This window comes from Monoraphidium neglectum (genome assembly GCF_000611645.1).
Source record: "Monoraphidium neglectum strain SAG 48.87 unplaced genomic scaffold scaffold01642, whole genome shotgun sequence".
In the NCBI taxonomy this organism is placed as follows: domain Eukaryota; kingdom Viridiplantae; phylum Chlorophyta; class Chlorophyceae; order Sphaeropleales; family Selenastraceae; genus Monoraphidium; species Monoraphidium neglectum.
In genome coordinates, this window is record NW_014011986.1 from 1 (window position 1) to 12,717 (window position 12,717).

General features: G+C 64.2%; 2 protein-coding genes across 2 annotated transcripts; both read right to left on the reverse strand.

The window, feature by feature from the left end:
* Positions 1 to 495: 495 nt before the first annotated feature.
* Positions 496 to 6,504, reverse strand: MNEG_8568 (kinesin family member 3B; the record flags this gene model as incomplete). Its single annotated transcript, XM_014042958.1, has 14 exons — positions 496 to 549; positions 927 to 1,016; positions 1,471 to 1,654; positions 1,852 to 1,934; positions 2,340 to 2,438; positions 2,709 to 2,822; positions 3,064 to 3,243; positions 3,442 to 3,510; positions 3,883 to 3,997; positions 4,298 to 4,430; positions 4,752 to 4,838; positions 5,158 to 5,236; positions 5,468 to 5,578; positions 5,929 to 6,504. The coding sequence occupies 14 exons, from the start codon at positions 6,502 to 6,504 to the stop codon at positions 496 to 498; spliced, it is 1,974 nt and encodes a 657-aa protein (XP_013898412.1).
* A 203-nt stretch (positions 6,505 to 6,707) lies between these two features.
* MNEG_8569 (Coiled-coil domain-containing protein 37) lies at positions 6,708 to 12,270 on the reverse strand (the record flags this gene model as incomplete). Its single annotated transcript, XM_014042959.1, has 13 exons — positions 6,708 to 6,915; positions 7,187 to 7,260; positions 7,673 to 7,757; positions 8,310 to 8,407; positions 8,681 to 8,842; positions 9,085 to 9,155; positions 9,450 to 9,540; positions 10,057 to 10,228; positions 10,621 to 10,692; positions 10,921 to 11,054; positions 11,317 to 11,389; positions 11,895 to 11,947; positions 12,214 to 12,270. 13 exons carry the CDS (start codon positions 12,268 to 12,270, stop codon positions 6,708 to 6,710), a joined length of 1,350 nt encoding a protein of 449 aa, XP_013898413.1.
* Positions 12,271 to 12,717: the final 447 nt, after the last annotated feature.

Below are 12,717 nucleotides of genomic sequence, written 5' to 3' on the forward strand. Positions count from 1 at the left end.
CCGCCGCCGCGCGCGCGAACGCGCTGACCGCGCGCCGCGCCCCCGGCGTCGCTACAGGGCGCGCCCCCGGCGGCGGCGCGCCGGCGCCGCTGGGCGGCGCGCGCTCGAGTGCCCAGGACTCGGTCTCGTCGTCCCACCGCGCGCGGGTCATCACTTTCTGCACCTCATCCTGCGGTGGCGGCGCGCGGCGATGACATGGCAAGTGAATTCGTCAAGGCGGCATGGTGAGACCAATCCAAAACACAAACCCAGTTTGGTGATACAAACAAGCGTTGTTGCGCCCACTCTGCTCCATCTGCACACCGCACCAAGTCGGCTGCCCTTGCCGCGCGCCCGCCGCCCCGCTGGCCTGAAGGCAGCTGCAGGGTCGCAGGCCGGCGCACGTACACACCGACGGCTGCCCAGGCTATCGCCGGATGGGCGCTTGGTGCGGCTGCGACCCTTCGTGCAACACACAGACAGGCCTGCCCGTGCCGTGGCGCTTCAATCATTTCATTAATAGCCCACCTCGGGCACAAACGCTTCAATGACTGTATCTTTCAGCAGCGCCTGCGGATGAGGGGGGTTTCGACTATTCAGGGTGCAGCAAATCTTCTCGTTTTGAGACAACGCAACGGCAGGCCGGCGGCCGGCGTGCCGATGGAATGAGCCCCTGCATCTCACAATGAACACCTGGCGCAGGCGCTGCTGTAGCTGCGCAGAGCCCTCGGGGCCGCCCCGCCATGGCGCCCCGCCGCGCGTGGGCCGGCCCGCGCAGCCGTCCTCAGCGCCGAGCGCTGCAGCAACTCTGACGGCTGCTGAGAGTTTTGTTGCTGCCGCAGCACCACCTGTGGTGACACCTTTGCTTTCATGACAGCAACCCGCGTTCAAGCACTCACTGGAAGTCGTGTGGTCACTCCCAGGCCCCTGCCCCCCAAAACCCGCACCTGTTGATCCAGCCGCCTCAGCCCCGCCAGCAGCTCCTCTTTTTCTGCCCCCCACTCAGACCACGCCTCTCCAATTTCACGGTCCAGGTCCTGCCATGGGGAGGTTTTGCAGGGTTTCTTCAATCGGGAAGGGGGTAAGAAAGCCTGGACTGGTTGAAAGGCAGCTCGACGGATTCACACAATAATGTCATCGGCGCTTTTCTCCATTCTGGATGCTCAGGTGGCGGCTCTGAGGCCCCTTCAGAGAGGTCGCGTTGCAGAGCGAGCCCTCGCGGCGAGCGCAGGGAGCACCCTGGCGCGGGCAGTGGTTCGGCCCAGGCGGCCCGGCTGCGACCTTTGGGATTAAGCAGAGGCGAGGGGCCGCCGCGGCCCACGGTCAAGCAAGCTCGGCTCAGAGGCTCCCGCACAATTGTGCGCGCGACGCGTCTGTCTTCATTGGCCCGCACCGCGATGCGCTGCAACAGCTTCTGCAGCCCGCTGAAAAGCCCCCCCTCACACACACACCCACACACGCACGCACGCACGCACGCACGCACGCACGCACGTGCACGCGCGCGCGTGCGTGTGTGTCTGCATTAGCCCGCACTGCGATGCGCCGCGCTAGCTTTTCGAGCTTCTTCGTCTTCGCCGCCGCCTCCTCGCTGAGCCCGCCGTAGCGCCCCTCTGCAGCCAGCGCGGCCTCCTCCAATTTGGTGATGTCCGCGCGCCGCCGCGCCTCCTCCTCGCGCCTGTTGGGGGGCGAGGGGGGGGGGGGCGCCGGGCGTGTTGGGCCGGAGGGTGGCATGAACGATGGGCTCAGTTCGGTCGCCGCAACGGGTGCATGCGGCAGATTGATGCACGCATGCAATGGCGCGGCGCTTTCTTGCACGCAACATGCAGTTGGCATGGTGCACCACCCACATCCCCCCCCCACAGACACACACACCTGCGCGCGATCTCGGCCTCGCGCCTCGCGATCTCCTCCTCCTTCTTGCGGGTCACCTCGAGCAGGCCGCCGCGCGCCTCCCCCTGCGCGCAGCGCGCCCAGGCGCGGGCCGGGCACGCGAATAAATCAAAACATGGATTGCAGGGCAGAGGTTGAGCTTTTTTGCAAGCCTGGGGAGCTGGGAGCTTGGGTTGCGGGCCTTGACCACTCTGTGTGTGTGTGTGTATGTTGAGTGGAAGATAGGGAGAGCTTGTGTTGAGTGGAAGATAGGGAGAGCTGTCCACTCCAAATGCATATCCAGACCCGCAGCTTCCTTCTCTGGTTGAGATCACCTTTCTTGGACCTCTCCTACCTGGAATTGTGGAAATTCGCTGTGGTATGTCGCAAGTCCCCGAACTGTCCTTGCTTCACCCATCCCGCCGTGCGCCACAACCACCCCGCCTGACACACAAGCATGCACACAACCACGCCCCCCAACTGAGCCCGACCTTGATGATCTTGCCCTCCATCGCCCTGAGCCGCGCCCTGAGCGCCTCCTTCGCCGCCGCCAGCTGCTCCCCCTCCTGCGCTTGGGCTGCCATCTTGTCCTGCGGACGTGCGTGTGTGCGTGCGTGCGAGCGTGTGTGTGTGTGTGTGTGTGTGTGTGTGTGTGTGTGTGTGTGTGTGTGTGTGTGCGTGTGTGTGTTTGTGTGCGCTCGCGTGCGTGCGTGCGCATTTGCTCAGCAGGCAGCAGAGCGCAGGCCGTTAGGAGGCAGGTGCGACACACCCTTCGGGGCACGCTGGCTGCTTCACATGCAAACCCAAAACAGCAGACACGCAATGCCGCTGCCGCTGCCGCTGCCATGCTCAACACCCACCTCCAGCTGCTTCTGCTTGCGCTCGTACTTTGCCGCCTCAGCCTGCGCCCGTCGCCGCTCCTCTTCCAGCTCAGCCGCCCGCGCCGCAGACGCGGCCGCGGCCTCGCGGCGGATCTGCGGCGCGCGTGCGAGGTTGGGTGTCGCGCCGCCGAGGTGACCTGGGGCTGACCGATGAAAATTTCTCAGGGGTGTCGTTCCCCCGAACCTCGTCCCTGCTCTGCCGAACCTTTGCTGGTGGCTGATATCGAGCGCCTGGCACTTTGCGCGTGCGTCGGTAACTATCCCTGCAGCTGCACCTGCATTTTACTGCCGTCCTGCTTATCCCAACAGAACTCCCTTAACACCCCTGACCCACCTGCTCCACCTCCTCCGCCGTCAGCGCCGCCCCCAGCCCCCGCGGCCCCTCCCCGCCGCCGCCGCGGCCGGCGCCGCCGTTGAAGCTTGACAGCCGCCCCTCCTTCAGCTGGCGCTTCAGGCTCGCCTCCATCTCGGCCCTCATGGCCGCGAGGGCCTCTGGGTCGAGCGGCTTGGGCACCTGCCGTCGCCAGTTCGGGTCGCATCCTCTCAAACCTTGCTTGAGGGTCGTGGAAACCCTTCCGCAGCAACTCCTGAAATGCTTGGCACTCGCAGCTTCAACCATGCCTGTGCGAATCAAGACGATGTGAAGGCCGCCACCGGCGAAGACGCCTAGCCCCTGGCACCGACTTCCCTCCAGCTCCTCTGCCCACCTCACCTGCACGACCCGCTCCAGCACCTCGCCGCCGTCGGGCCCGCCGACCGCCACGCCTCCGGCCTCTGCGCCCTGCGGCGGCGGGCCACGCCAGGCGAAGGGAGCGGGCATCGTTGCGTGGGCTTGCAAAACAGCGCGGGGTGGCGTACCCGCCGACAACGAAGCTGAGCAGGACGATGTCCCCGCGTCGTTATCCTGCCGTGGTTCCGGCCCCCTTACGCCCGGCCACCCTCGCAAGTCCAAGGTTGAGATCTGAATGATCTCGGGCTGAGAATCCACGCCCCCAACCCAAGCCCGACTTCACGATTGCCGTGTTTGCGGTGGGAGGCGCTCACTCTCAACGTCGAACACGCGACCTGGATCCCTGATCTCCCACGGCGGAGATCGTGCAACCTTGGACCCTCCCGGCCTCCGAGGCACTGCACAGAACCCTAAACCCCGCACCTCCAGCTGCGCCTTGAGCCGCGCGATCTCGTCCTGGAACTCCCGCAGCATGGCGTCCTTGGGGTCCTCGTTGACGCGCGGCTTGTTGGTGATTGCCTTGGCCCGGTGGGCGTACCTGGGGTTCGGGGTTTGGGATAGCCAGGTTTAGGGTTCGGATATTGGGTTTCGGGTGGCCGGGCGGCGGGCCCGCGTGCGAGCGCAGCCGTTGTACGTATGTGTGGCCCACACACGCCCTCACTGCGAGGCGGTGTCCCGGCCCACACCCCTCGGCGTCTGACGTCATGCTGACATCCACATCAACGTGTGACATCATGCTGACGCCCACCTCAGCGTGTGACGTCACGCTGACGCCCACCTCAGCGTGTGACGTCACGCTGACGCCCATATCAGCGCATGACATCACGCTGACACCCACCTCAGCGTGCTGAGTGTCTCGTCAAAGTTCCAGTCCGCCGGCCCCACGTTTGCGACCATCACCGTCTTGGTGTTGCCCCCCAGGCTGTCCTGCAGCAGCCGCGTCAGCTTGGAATCGCGGTAAGGCACGTGACCTGGTGGTGCAGGGAAGAACGAGCATCATGCAAGCGGAGGGGAGGGTGTGAGTGGTGGAGGTGGAGAGGGTGTGGGGGATTGAGGGGGATGAGGCGGTGGTGGTGGATGGCGGGGTAACGGAGGGTGTGATGAAGCTTTGGTGCTCGGGACAAGATGAGAAATTCCGTCCACTGTTCTGGAGTTCTGCAGCTGCCTGGCGTGGCGTTATCAGCACAGCGCTGTGCTCTGCCTTGAAATCCGCCCCCCGCCATTTCAAAAATGCCGCATGACTGCGCGATCGACAACGGTTGCTGTCGCATTTACATGGTGCAGCAGCTCACCGCTCTTGCCGTCGACCAGGGCGCTGATGACGTTGCCCAGGGCTGACAGGGACAGGTTGATCTTTGTCGCCTCCTTCAGCCGGTCGCCTGGAGAATTTATGTGCAGCAGCGGGGGTGCCGTTGGGGGCGGTGGCGGGAGGGCACTTCGCGAGCTGCTCTGGGGCGGCCTGGTAGGTGCAGCTTAGAGGAAAGAGCACCTGGCACGCCTTGGAGAGGCGCTTGCAGGCATGTACAAGCACGCGCGCGCGCGCACATACACACACGCACGCACGCACGCAAACAAAAACACATATACACACACTCTGAAATGCTCAGAGAGGGGGGAGAGGGACACATGAAAACAGTGGGAGAGACACAGCCACGCCGCACGCCGGCCTGCACAGACACCTTGAGCGCTGGCTGTCACCTGTCGCGCCGGTCTTGGACTGCCTCTCGCTGCCGGCCAGATCCACCAGGTTCAGCTTGCCCACTCGGATGTGCCCGTCCTGTCGGACAGATGCAGGGGTAGGTGCAAAGGCTGCAAAATGATTGAACGACCATGCGAACGTTGGTGTGTAAGGCGAGCAGGCGCCCCGTCGCAGCAAAGTGCTGCGACGAGTTAACAGGGCGGCCGCTTGAGAGGGCGCGAACGGCTGGCAGCCCGCCGTCGCCTGCCGCGCCGAGTGGAGGAGGAGACCCCGCCACGCAGGCGGGCGCCAAAATCAGCCGGGGCTCACCGCCGCGGGCCCCTGCTCCACGCACTCCACTGTGATCGAGAAGACGCTGTGGGAGCGGCTGCTGTCCTGGTTCATCAGGGTGGCCCCCACGCTGCGGTTCTTCTTGCCGACCTGGAGTGGGAATGTGGAGCACCACGAGCTCGTGTCAAGAACTCGTGGCCGCCCAGGATTTCTTGCGGGCAAGGGCTGACGCAATTGGGGCTGTGAGCCTATGCATGCCTGCCGCATCCGATTAGACTTTCGCAGCACTCCATCAAGCAACAGCAGTCCAGGGAGGGGTTGTCGCGCCACTTCTTTGCAGCTGCAGCTTGCGTTGCCCGAAGCCGCAGCTCGGCTGTTCACGTTTAAGGCGGCGCATGGTCCTGCCGCCCCGGCCCGACCCCGCCGCAGGCCGCAGGCAGCGAGCGGCGGCGCCGCCGCCCGAGCCGCCTCATTGAGCAGGGTCCGTCCCCGCGCCGCACCTCGAGCACGTTGCGCATCTCTGCCACGCTCTTGACCACAAACGCGTTGAGCCCCTTCACATACACCCCAGAGTCCTTGTGCTCCCGCAGCTCCAGCTTGTCCTTTGGGCTCTTACTAAGCAGATCCCTGATCTCCTCGTTGTAGATCTCGAGGAAAGACGCGCGCACGAGGTACTGCTTGTTGGCGCTGCCTTGGATTGCGTTGAAGATGTGCTCAAAGGAGTTAGGGATGATGCCTTGGAGTTCTGTGTCGCCTGCCACACCCTCCATGGTGTGCGTCTTCCCGGTGCCCGTCTGCCCGTACGCGAATATCGTGCCGTTGTATCCAGCAAGCACGCTGTTCACGATGCCCGCCGCCGCGTCCTCGTAGACGTCGCGCTGGCGGCTGCCGCAGTCAAAGGTCGCGTCAAACGTGAACGTCTTTGGCGCGTCGCCCGTGTCGCCGCCGCGGAGCGTGATGCCGGCATGCTGGCTGTCGACGTCCACGATTTTCTGGCGGCCCTCTGCTGTTTCTTTTGAGTTCAAGGGCCTACAGCGGACCACCACGCGAACGCACTCACTCGAGGCGGGCGCCATCGTGGCGGGTTGAGGGGTTGGGCCCTGCTACCGTATCATACCGTATCGGTATATCACGCAGTATTGTAAGCGGTGCTTTGAATGTCTGTGTTGTAAATACACATCAAAATGACCAGAACCCAGCGTGATCTGACTTCATCTGTTGTCTGTACAAAATTACACGAGCCGCAGCCAAAGCCACGCTCCTTGCGGCAGCATGCCGTTCACAGGAGCTCCCGCGCCAGGAACGCCGCCAGCTCCTCCTCCTCCTCGTCCCGCGCGCTGCGCTCCTGCACCACGCGCCGCTTCGGCAGCGCGCTGCGCGGCATCGGCGGCTTGCCCGTCTTCTTGAACACCGGCGCGGCCGCGCGCTCCAGGGCGCGCTGCACGCGCGCTTCATGGTCCTCTGTCTGTGTGCGCAGCTTCTCCTCCCTGCGGGATGGGCGGTTTAGAGTGGGAAGCAATCGGCGCGGGGCATTGTGGTGTCGCCACCCGCCTTTGCGCTCCTGTCGACCCTGCGGCGGCTCCGCGCCAGCCAACCAGGGTGTGTGCGCGGCAGGCAGCAGAACTACAGGGGTACAGCTGCCCGCGTGTCCCCCCCCAACAAGTTGCGCTGTCAGCAGCATGCAGCCGTCCAAAACCGAGCACCCTATACGCTTCGTTGAACCCCGCCCGCGCTCGCGCGGCTTGCGCGGCTGCACACCTGGCCACCTGGCGCCGCTCTTTCTCCCGCGACCGCTCCACATCAGCAACCCACTCTGCCGGCATGGGCTCCACCTAAAATCGACAACGGGGGCGACACACAGCGGGCCCAGGCACGGTTGGGGGTGAGCTCAGGCGATCGCGCCAAAACCAGCACCGCTTTTAAGCTCTCAGAAGTTGCATCGCCCATGCCGAGCGGGATTTTTTCGATAGGAGGGTGGTCGAAGATCAGCTGCCGTCCCGGATGGGCTCTGAGGGTGCTGCACGCGCCGGGAGCAATCCAACCCCGCCCCACGGTGCCTATGCGGCAGGCAGCGGAGCACGGGGCTGCGGCCTCGCTCTTGCCGCGCGCGCTCGAACCCGCCCCTCAAGACTCCATCAAGCAAGATCAAACTTCCAGGCTTCATAACAAGCCCCCAAAACGCCCATCCCGGCTCCTTGAAGCTGCGTGAGGGTCGATGCAAGTCAGCGCGGCCGCCCCCCGCACCTGCGCCAGGCACTCCTGCAGTCGAACCTCCATCGATGTGAGCATCTGCAGCATCGTCAGGGACGCATCAGGGTCGAACCCGCACCTGCAGGACGGCGGGGTGTGTACGTGGGTGCGTGCGTGCATGTGTGTGTGTGTGTGTGTGTGTGTGTGTGTGTGTGTGTGTGTGTGTGTGTTTGAGTGTGTGTGCGTGCGTGCGTGCATGCGTGCACAAGCGCAAGCACGTGCGCGTGCACGGGGAAGGCGTGGGGGGTGGAGTGGGGGCGGTGATCAAGGGGTGCGGCTGGAGTTGCGAGGTTTCTTGCAGCTGCCAGACAGGGCATGCGTGAAAACAGCTCTGCCAGCGCCGTCCCTCGTGACGGCACCGCATGATCGTACTGCCCCGCCACAGCCCTTTGCTTCCCCTTCCAAGCCTCGGCTGTCCACCCTCGCCCCTACGCCGCCACCACACTCCTGCTTGCAAACTAGCAAAATTCCTTCAGACCACGCTAAATCGCGCTCAATCTTTGGCCCCCAGCCACCTGCAAATGTCCTTGCCCACCTTTGCTCAAGTAGCCCTTGCTGACTCACCGCCCTTTGAACCTTTCAGCAAGCAACCAAAAGGCGGTCAAAACAGAAAGATCCAGATTCAACCCACCTGCCATATACTTCAGCCACCTTTGACCCCAGCTCGTCCAGCGTAGGCCCCTCCCCCGCCCCGACGCCCAGCGCGAGCCGCGGCGCGCCGGAGCCGCCCTGCGGCGCGCGAGCGGCGCGGGCCGCGGATGGGCGTGCGGCCGTCACAGCGGCCGCGGCAAGGGCGGCGGCGCGGCAGGCACCGCCGGCTGCCTCTGCAGGCTGCCCCATCCCGAAGGTCCTCAGACACATGATGCATAAACAACACGGCCTTTGGCCATTCATGACATTCTTCCACCATAACAGGCCGCTCCAAGCATGCAGACGGCACAGCCGCCCGCAGTACCGACCCTGCACCCCTCCCCCACGCCCGCGCGCCCCACAAAGCCGCACCTCCGTCGCGCGCTCCCGGAGCCGCTCCGCCCGCGCGTGCGCGGCGGCGACCCTGCCCTCGAGCCGCGTGATCTGGCCTTTCAGGGCATCAACCTCTGAATCCGCCTTTGCCACCGCCGCCCTGTGGCGGGCCTTGACTTCCTCCAGCTGCTCCTCGGCTTCCTAGGGGTTGACGCGATAATTATGGCCAATAAATATCTGAAATTTGGGGCTGATTGCTATTGTTGCGGGGTGGCTGGTGCCAAACAGCCCCATGGTCACAAACATATGGGATGATAAGTCTCTCCTATGTACCACCCTGGCAAGTCGGCTTGCTCGCAGGCAAAACGTCCACCTGGCAGTCAACAGCAGGAACCTGCGGGGTCGGGCACAAGGTGCGATCCTGCAGTGTACGAAACCCCCACCTGGCAGTTTTGTATGAGGAAGAGGTTGTCCTCCTCAAGCTGGCTGAATACGGCCAGCAGCTGCCGGGGGTCTGAGGGCAAGCACAGCATGCGATCGTATATATTCAGGTGTAATTTGTATATGGAAACCATGTATATACATGTGACGGCGGTGGTCTGACGGGGATCAAAACAAGCATTGCAGTCAGGGGCCAAAGTGCATGGCAGGTGGGGGAGGAGCAATGTCCCAAAAGGTTGAGGAGCCCAGATGCCAGCAGCAATCCGAGCCGCCGCCGACTCCCGCCATTGCCTGCGCTGTCAAACCAAGGCTTGTGTCGCCCCAAAGCACACGAACTCGCCCACCGACACAACCGCAAAACACTCACTCTTGAAGTGCATGGTCTCATCCGATGCGTCATCAGCTGCCTCCAGTGCATCCAGGTCCGGCCGCGGCGCCTCCTTGGCACGCAGTGCCTCCTGTTGGGGTGCATGTTAGTGTGTTTTGGGCTGGTCCGCGACGCGGCTGCATTGATTGGCTTGTATTGAGGAGTGATGAGGAAGTGATGCAGCTGGTTGTTCCACCCTGTGCAAGCGTCCAAGGAAGCTGCCGCCCCACAATTCACGCGTTGCCATCAGTCACGAGTAAGAACGTGTCCCGCGACGCCTCACAACATCCTCCAGAACTCCCTCACCGCCCTGGTGCCCTGGCCCGCCCATGAGTTCCCTCACGCCAACACGCCACAGCCACCGCATCCTCCCTGACCAGCGGTCCATATGTATCACAGGGACCTCTGCACCCCAACACCACCCAAAATCCACAAGTCTGAGCAACCGTCGACTGCATGGCCGCCCGCCTCCCACATTTGAATCAAAGCCCTGAAGCTGTACCACCCCTGCAGCCTGGCCCTCTTACAGTGCCAAATGCTGCTCCCACGCATTGCCGCGCAACAACCTGGCCACCGCATCACGCCTCCGCCCCCCCAAAAAACCCACCTTCAGCTCCGCCGCTGCCTCCTTGACCGCCCGCTCTGCCCGCTCCGCCTCCTGCTGTGTGCGCGCGCCGCTGAACGCGGCTTCGGCCCGCGTCTTCGCCAGGTAAGCGTCGTCCCGCCGCCGCGCGACCGCCGCGCAGCCCGCCTGCCACGCCGCCAGCCGCGCGGCGCGCCTGGCGGTCGACCGAGCGTTGACCGGGGGTTGACCGAGCTTGGACGGAGGTTGACCGAGCGTTGATTGGGGTCGAGTCAACCGACGTTGACCGGGGGTTGAATGGGTATCAACCAAGACGAGCAACATGCGGGTCAACCCTTGTGACGTACTGTCTGGCCCGAGCCGTGAACACCCGTCAAGCTCGTCCCGGCACGAGACACGTCCGCCCGCGCCCCCCAGCTTTCCCAGGCGCATGGCGCCTTCCCTCGCGTCCTCAAGCCGAGCTGCCGGCTCAGGCCTCAGGCACCTTGGTCCCAAGAGATCGAAACGGAAAATCGACGCTAGAATACGTGGTGGCGCTGATGAAATACATGAACCGAATATTTGATGAATGGCCAAGCCGGGTCCCACCTCTCCTGCCTGGCTGCCGCCAGCTTCTCAAAGTGCTCCTGGGGGGTCACGCTGTCCAGGAAGCCCTGGTACCTGCCGCAGGGCAGTTTTTTGGGGAGGATGAGATGGGAGTTTTGGCGCGTGATGAGATTTTGCGTCGTGTATGTGTGTGTGTGTATGTGTGTGTGTGTGTGTGTGTGTGTGTGTGTGCGTGCGCGCACGTGTGTGTATGTGTGCACCCATGCACGTGCTACAGCCGGCTTGGTCAAGCTACTCCATCTCATACCCACGGACACCCCCTACCCCCCCACCCCACCCTACGACCCCGGCCCCGCTGCCCTGCCCTCTCGCCTGCCGCAGTCCGCCAGTGCCTCCTCCTTCTTGCCCAGCTCGCTCCTCAGCGCCGCGATGGCCCCGTTCAGCCGCTTAATCTCGGCGACCCGGTCAGCCTTGGCCTGCCGTCATCGATGACCCATATAGTACACGCGAGTCCATTCAGCGGGGCGTGCTTGTGGTTGACAAGACAAACGACAATGTATGCAGAGCTGGGACATGGCCGCTGCACCAACCCCGGCAGTCCGCCCTGCCCAAAGCACGCGGCAACGGCGCTCGCTCAGCGCGAGCGACGGCGGCCCCCTGCCACCCTGAATTTCCCCCAAATCGAAACCCTGGGCGGCTCATACTGAGAAGCGGTAAGTTGGCCCAGCACCGCCGCACCTTGGCCTCCGCCTCGGCGCGCCGAATGGCCTCCTGGACCTTCTCGTCATTCTCCTTCAGAAAGGCGTCAAACCTGGGGGCAGCCGGCGGGCAACGCAGGGGTTGATGAAGTTGAAGAAAACGGCTGCTCAGCTGCCGGGGTGAGAAGTGGGGATTCTGGGGCGCTGCGCCAGGCCAGGCGCTCTGCCTCAGCAGGATGAGGGGGAGCGGCGCCAAACAGGATGGGGGGGTCCAATTGCGGCCGGCAACGTGCCGTGCCGGGTAAGCCGGCTGGCGTGGAAGGCGGCAGGGAACCGGGGCCGAGGCCGCTGCGCGGCCTGCGGCGGGCCAGGCGCCAGGGCCTGGCCCTCGCCGGCGGAGCGCAGCAGGGGGGGTTGCAAGGATACTCCCTGGCCCTGGGCCGAGAGCCTTTGAGACATCCTCCACAACCTCTGTGCCGGAGCACAAACACACACACACACACACACATACACACACACGCGCGCGCGCGCGCGCGCACACACACATGTCTACACAAACATCCACACGCACAGCCACGCAAGACGGCCCTGTTGCAGCCATCAAGAAAAGGGGCACACCTGACTGCATCTTCCTCCAACATAGCTTCACTCTTGGACAGGGCCTCGGCCCTCTGTCAAACATCATCAGGAGGCAGGGGGCGCATGCAACATATGAGGCTCAGCGCAACCACGGCCGCCGCAGGCCCCGCACGTCGCGGGGCCAACAAGCGTGTGCAATCAGCAGCGACGAGGAGAACGCAGGGGCCGGGCGGCCGGACGTTCCCAAAAGAAGAGCTCAGGCATGACGTTGCTGACGAAAAACCGTGGACGCCCTCATATGGGCGGCAGGTGGCGCCCCAACATGTTACGCCTGTCACTGCCCCGACAACGCGTGCACCTGCCGCGCCCGCTCCTCCAGCTTCCGAATCTCGGCCCTCTTGGTGTCAAGCGACATCTGATCCAGGAGGCGGTTTGGGTGTCTAATCATCGGTGGGTGCAAAGACGCCACCCCGCATCGCAGGGCGCATCGCAAGCAAGGGCGTCGGCCGGCGAGCCGGGCACCCCTAGCAGCTGGGGTCTTCGCGTGATACTGTACCCAACTTGGCCCAACCCTGGGCGCATCCCCTTTCATAGCCAGCCCCGACAGACACTCCAACACCGCGCCGGCGCCGGCCGCAGTGGGGGGTCCCCACCCGATGCGCGCCAGCTGCCCTCGCCTGGCTGCCACAGACAGCGGTGGTAAGAGGATGAGTTTGACAAACACCCTTATACTTGAGCACACCTGCACGAGAAAAATCTGCCGCTTCTTGGCTAGAAAATCGTGGAGGTTCTCCCGCACAGTGTGACGCCGCGCCGGGCATGCCGCCGCCGCCAACGTAGCCGCCGCCGCCGCCGCCGCGCC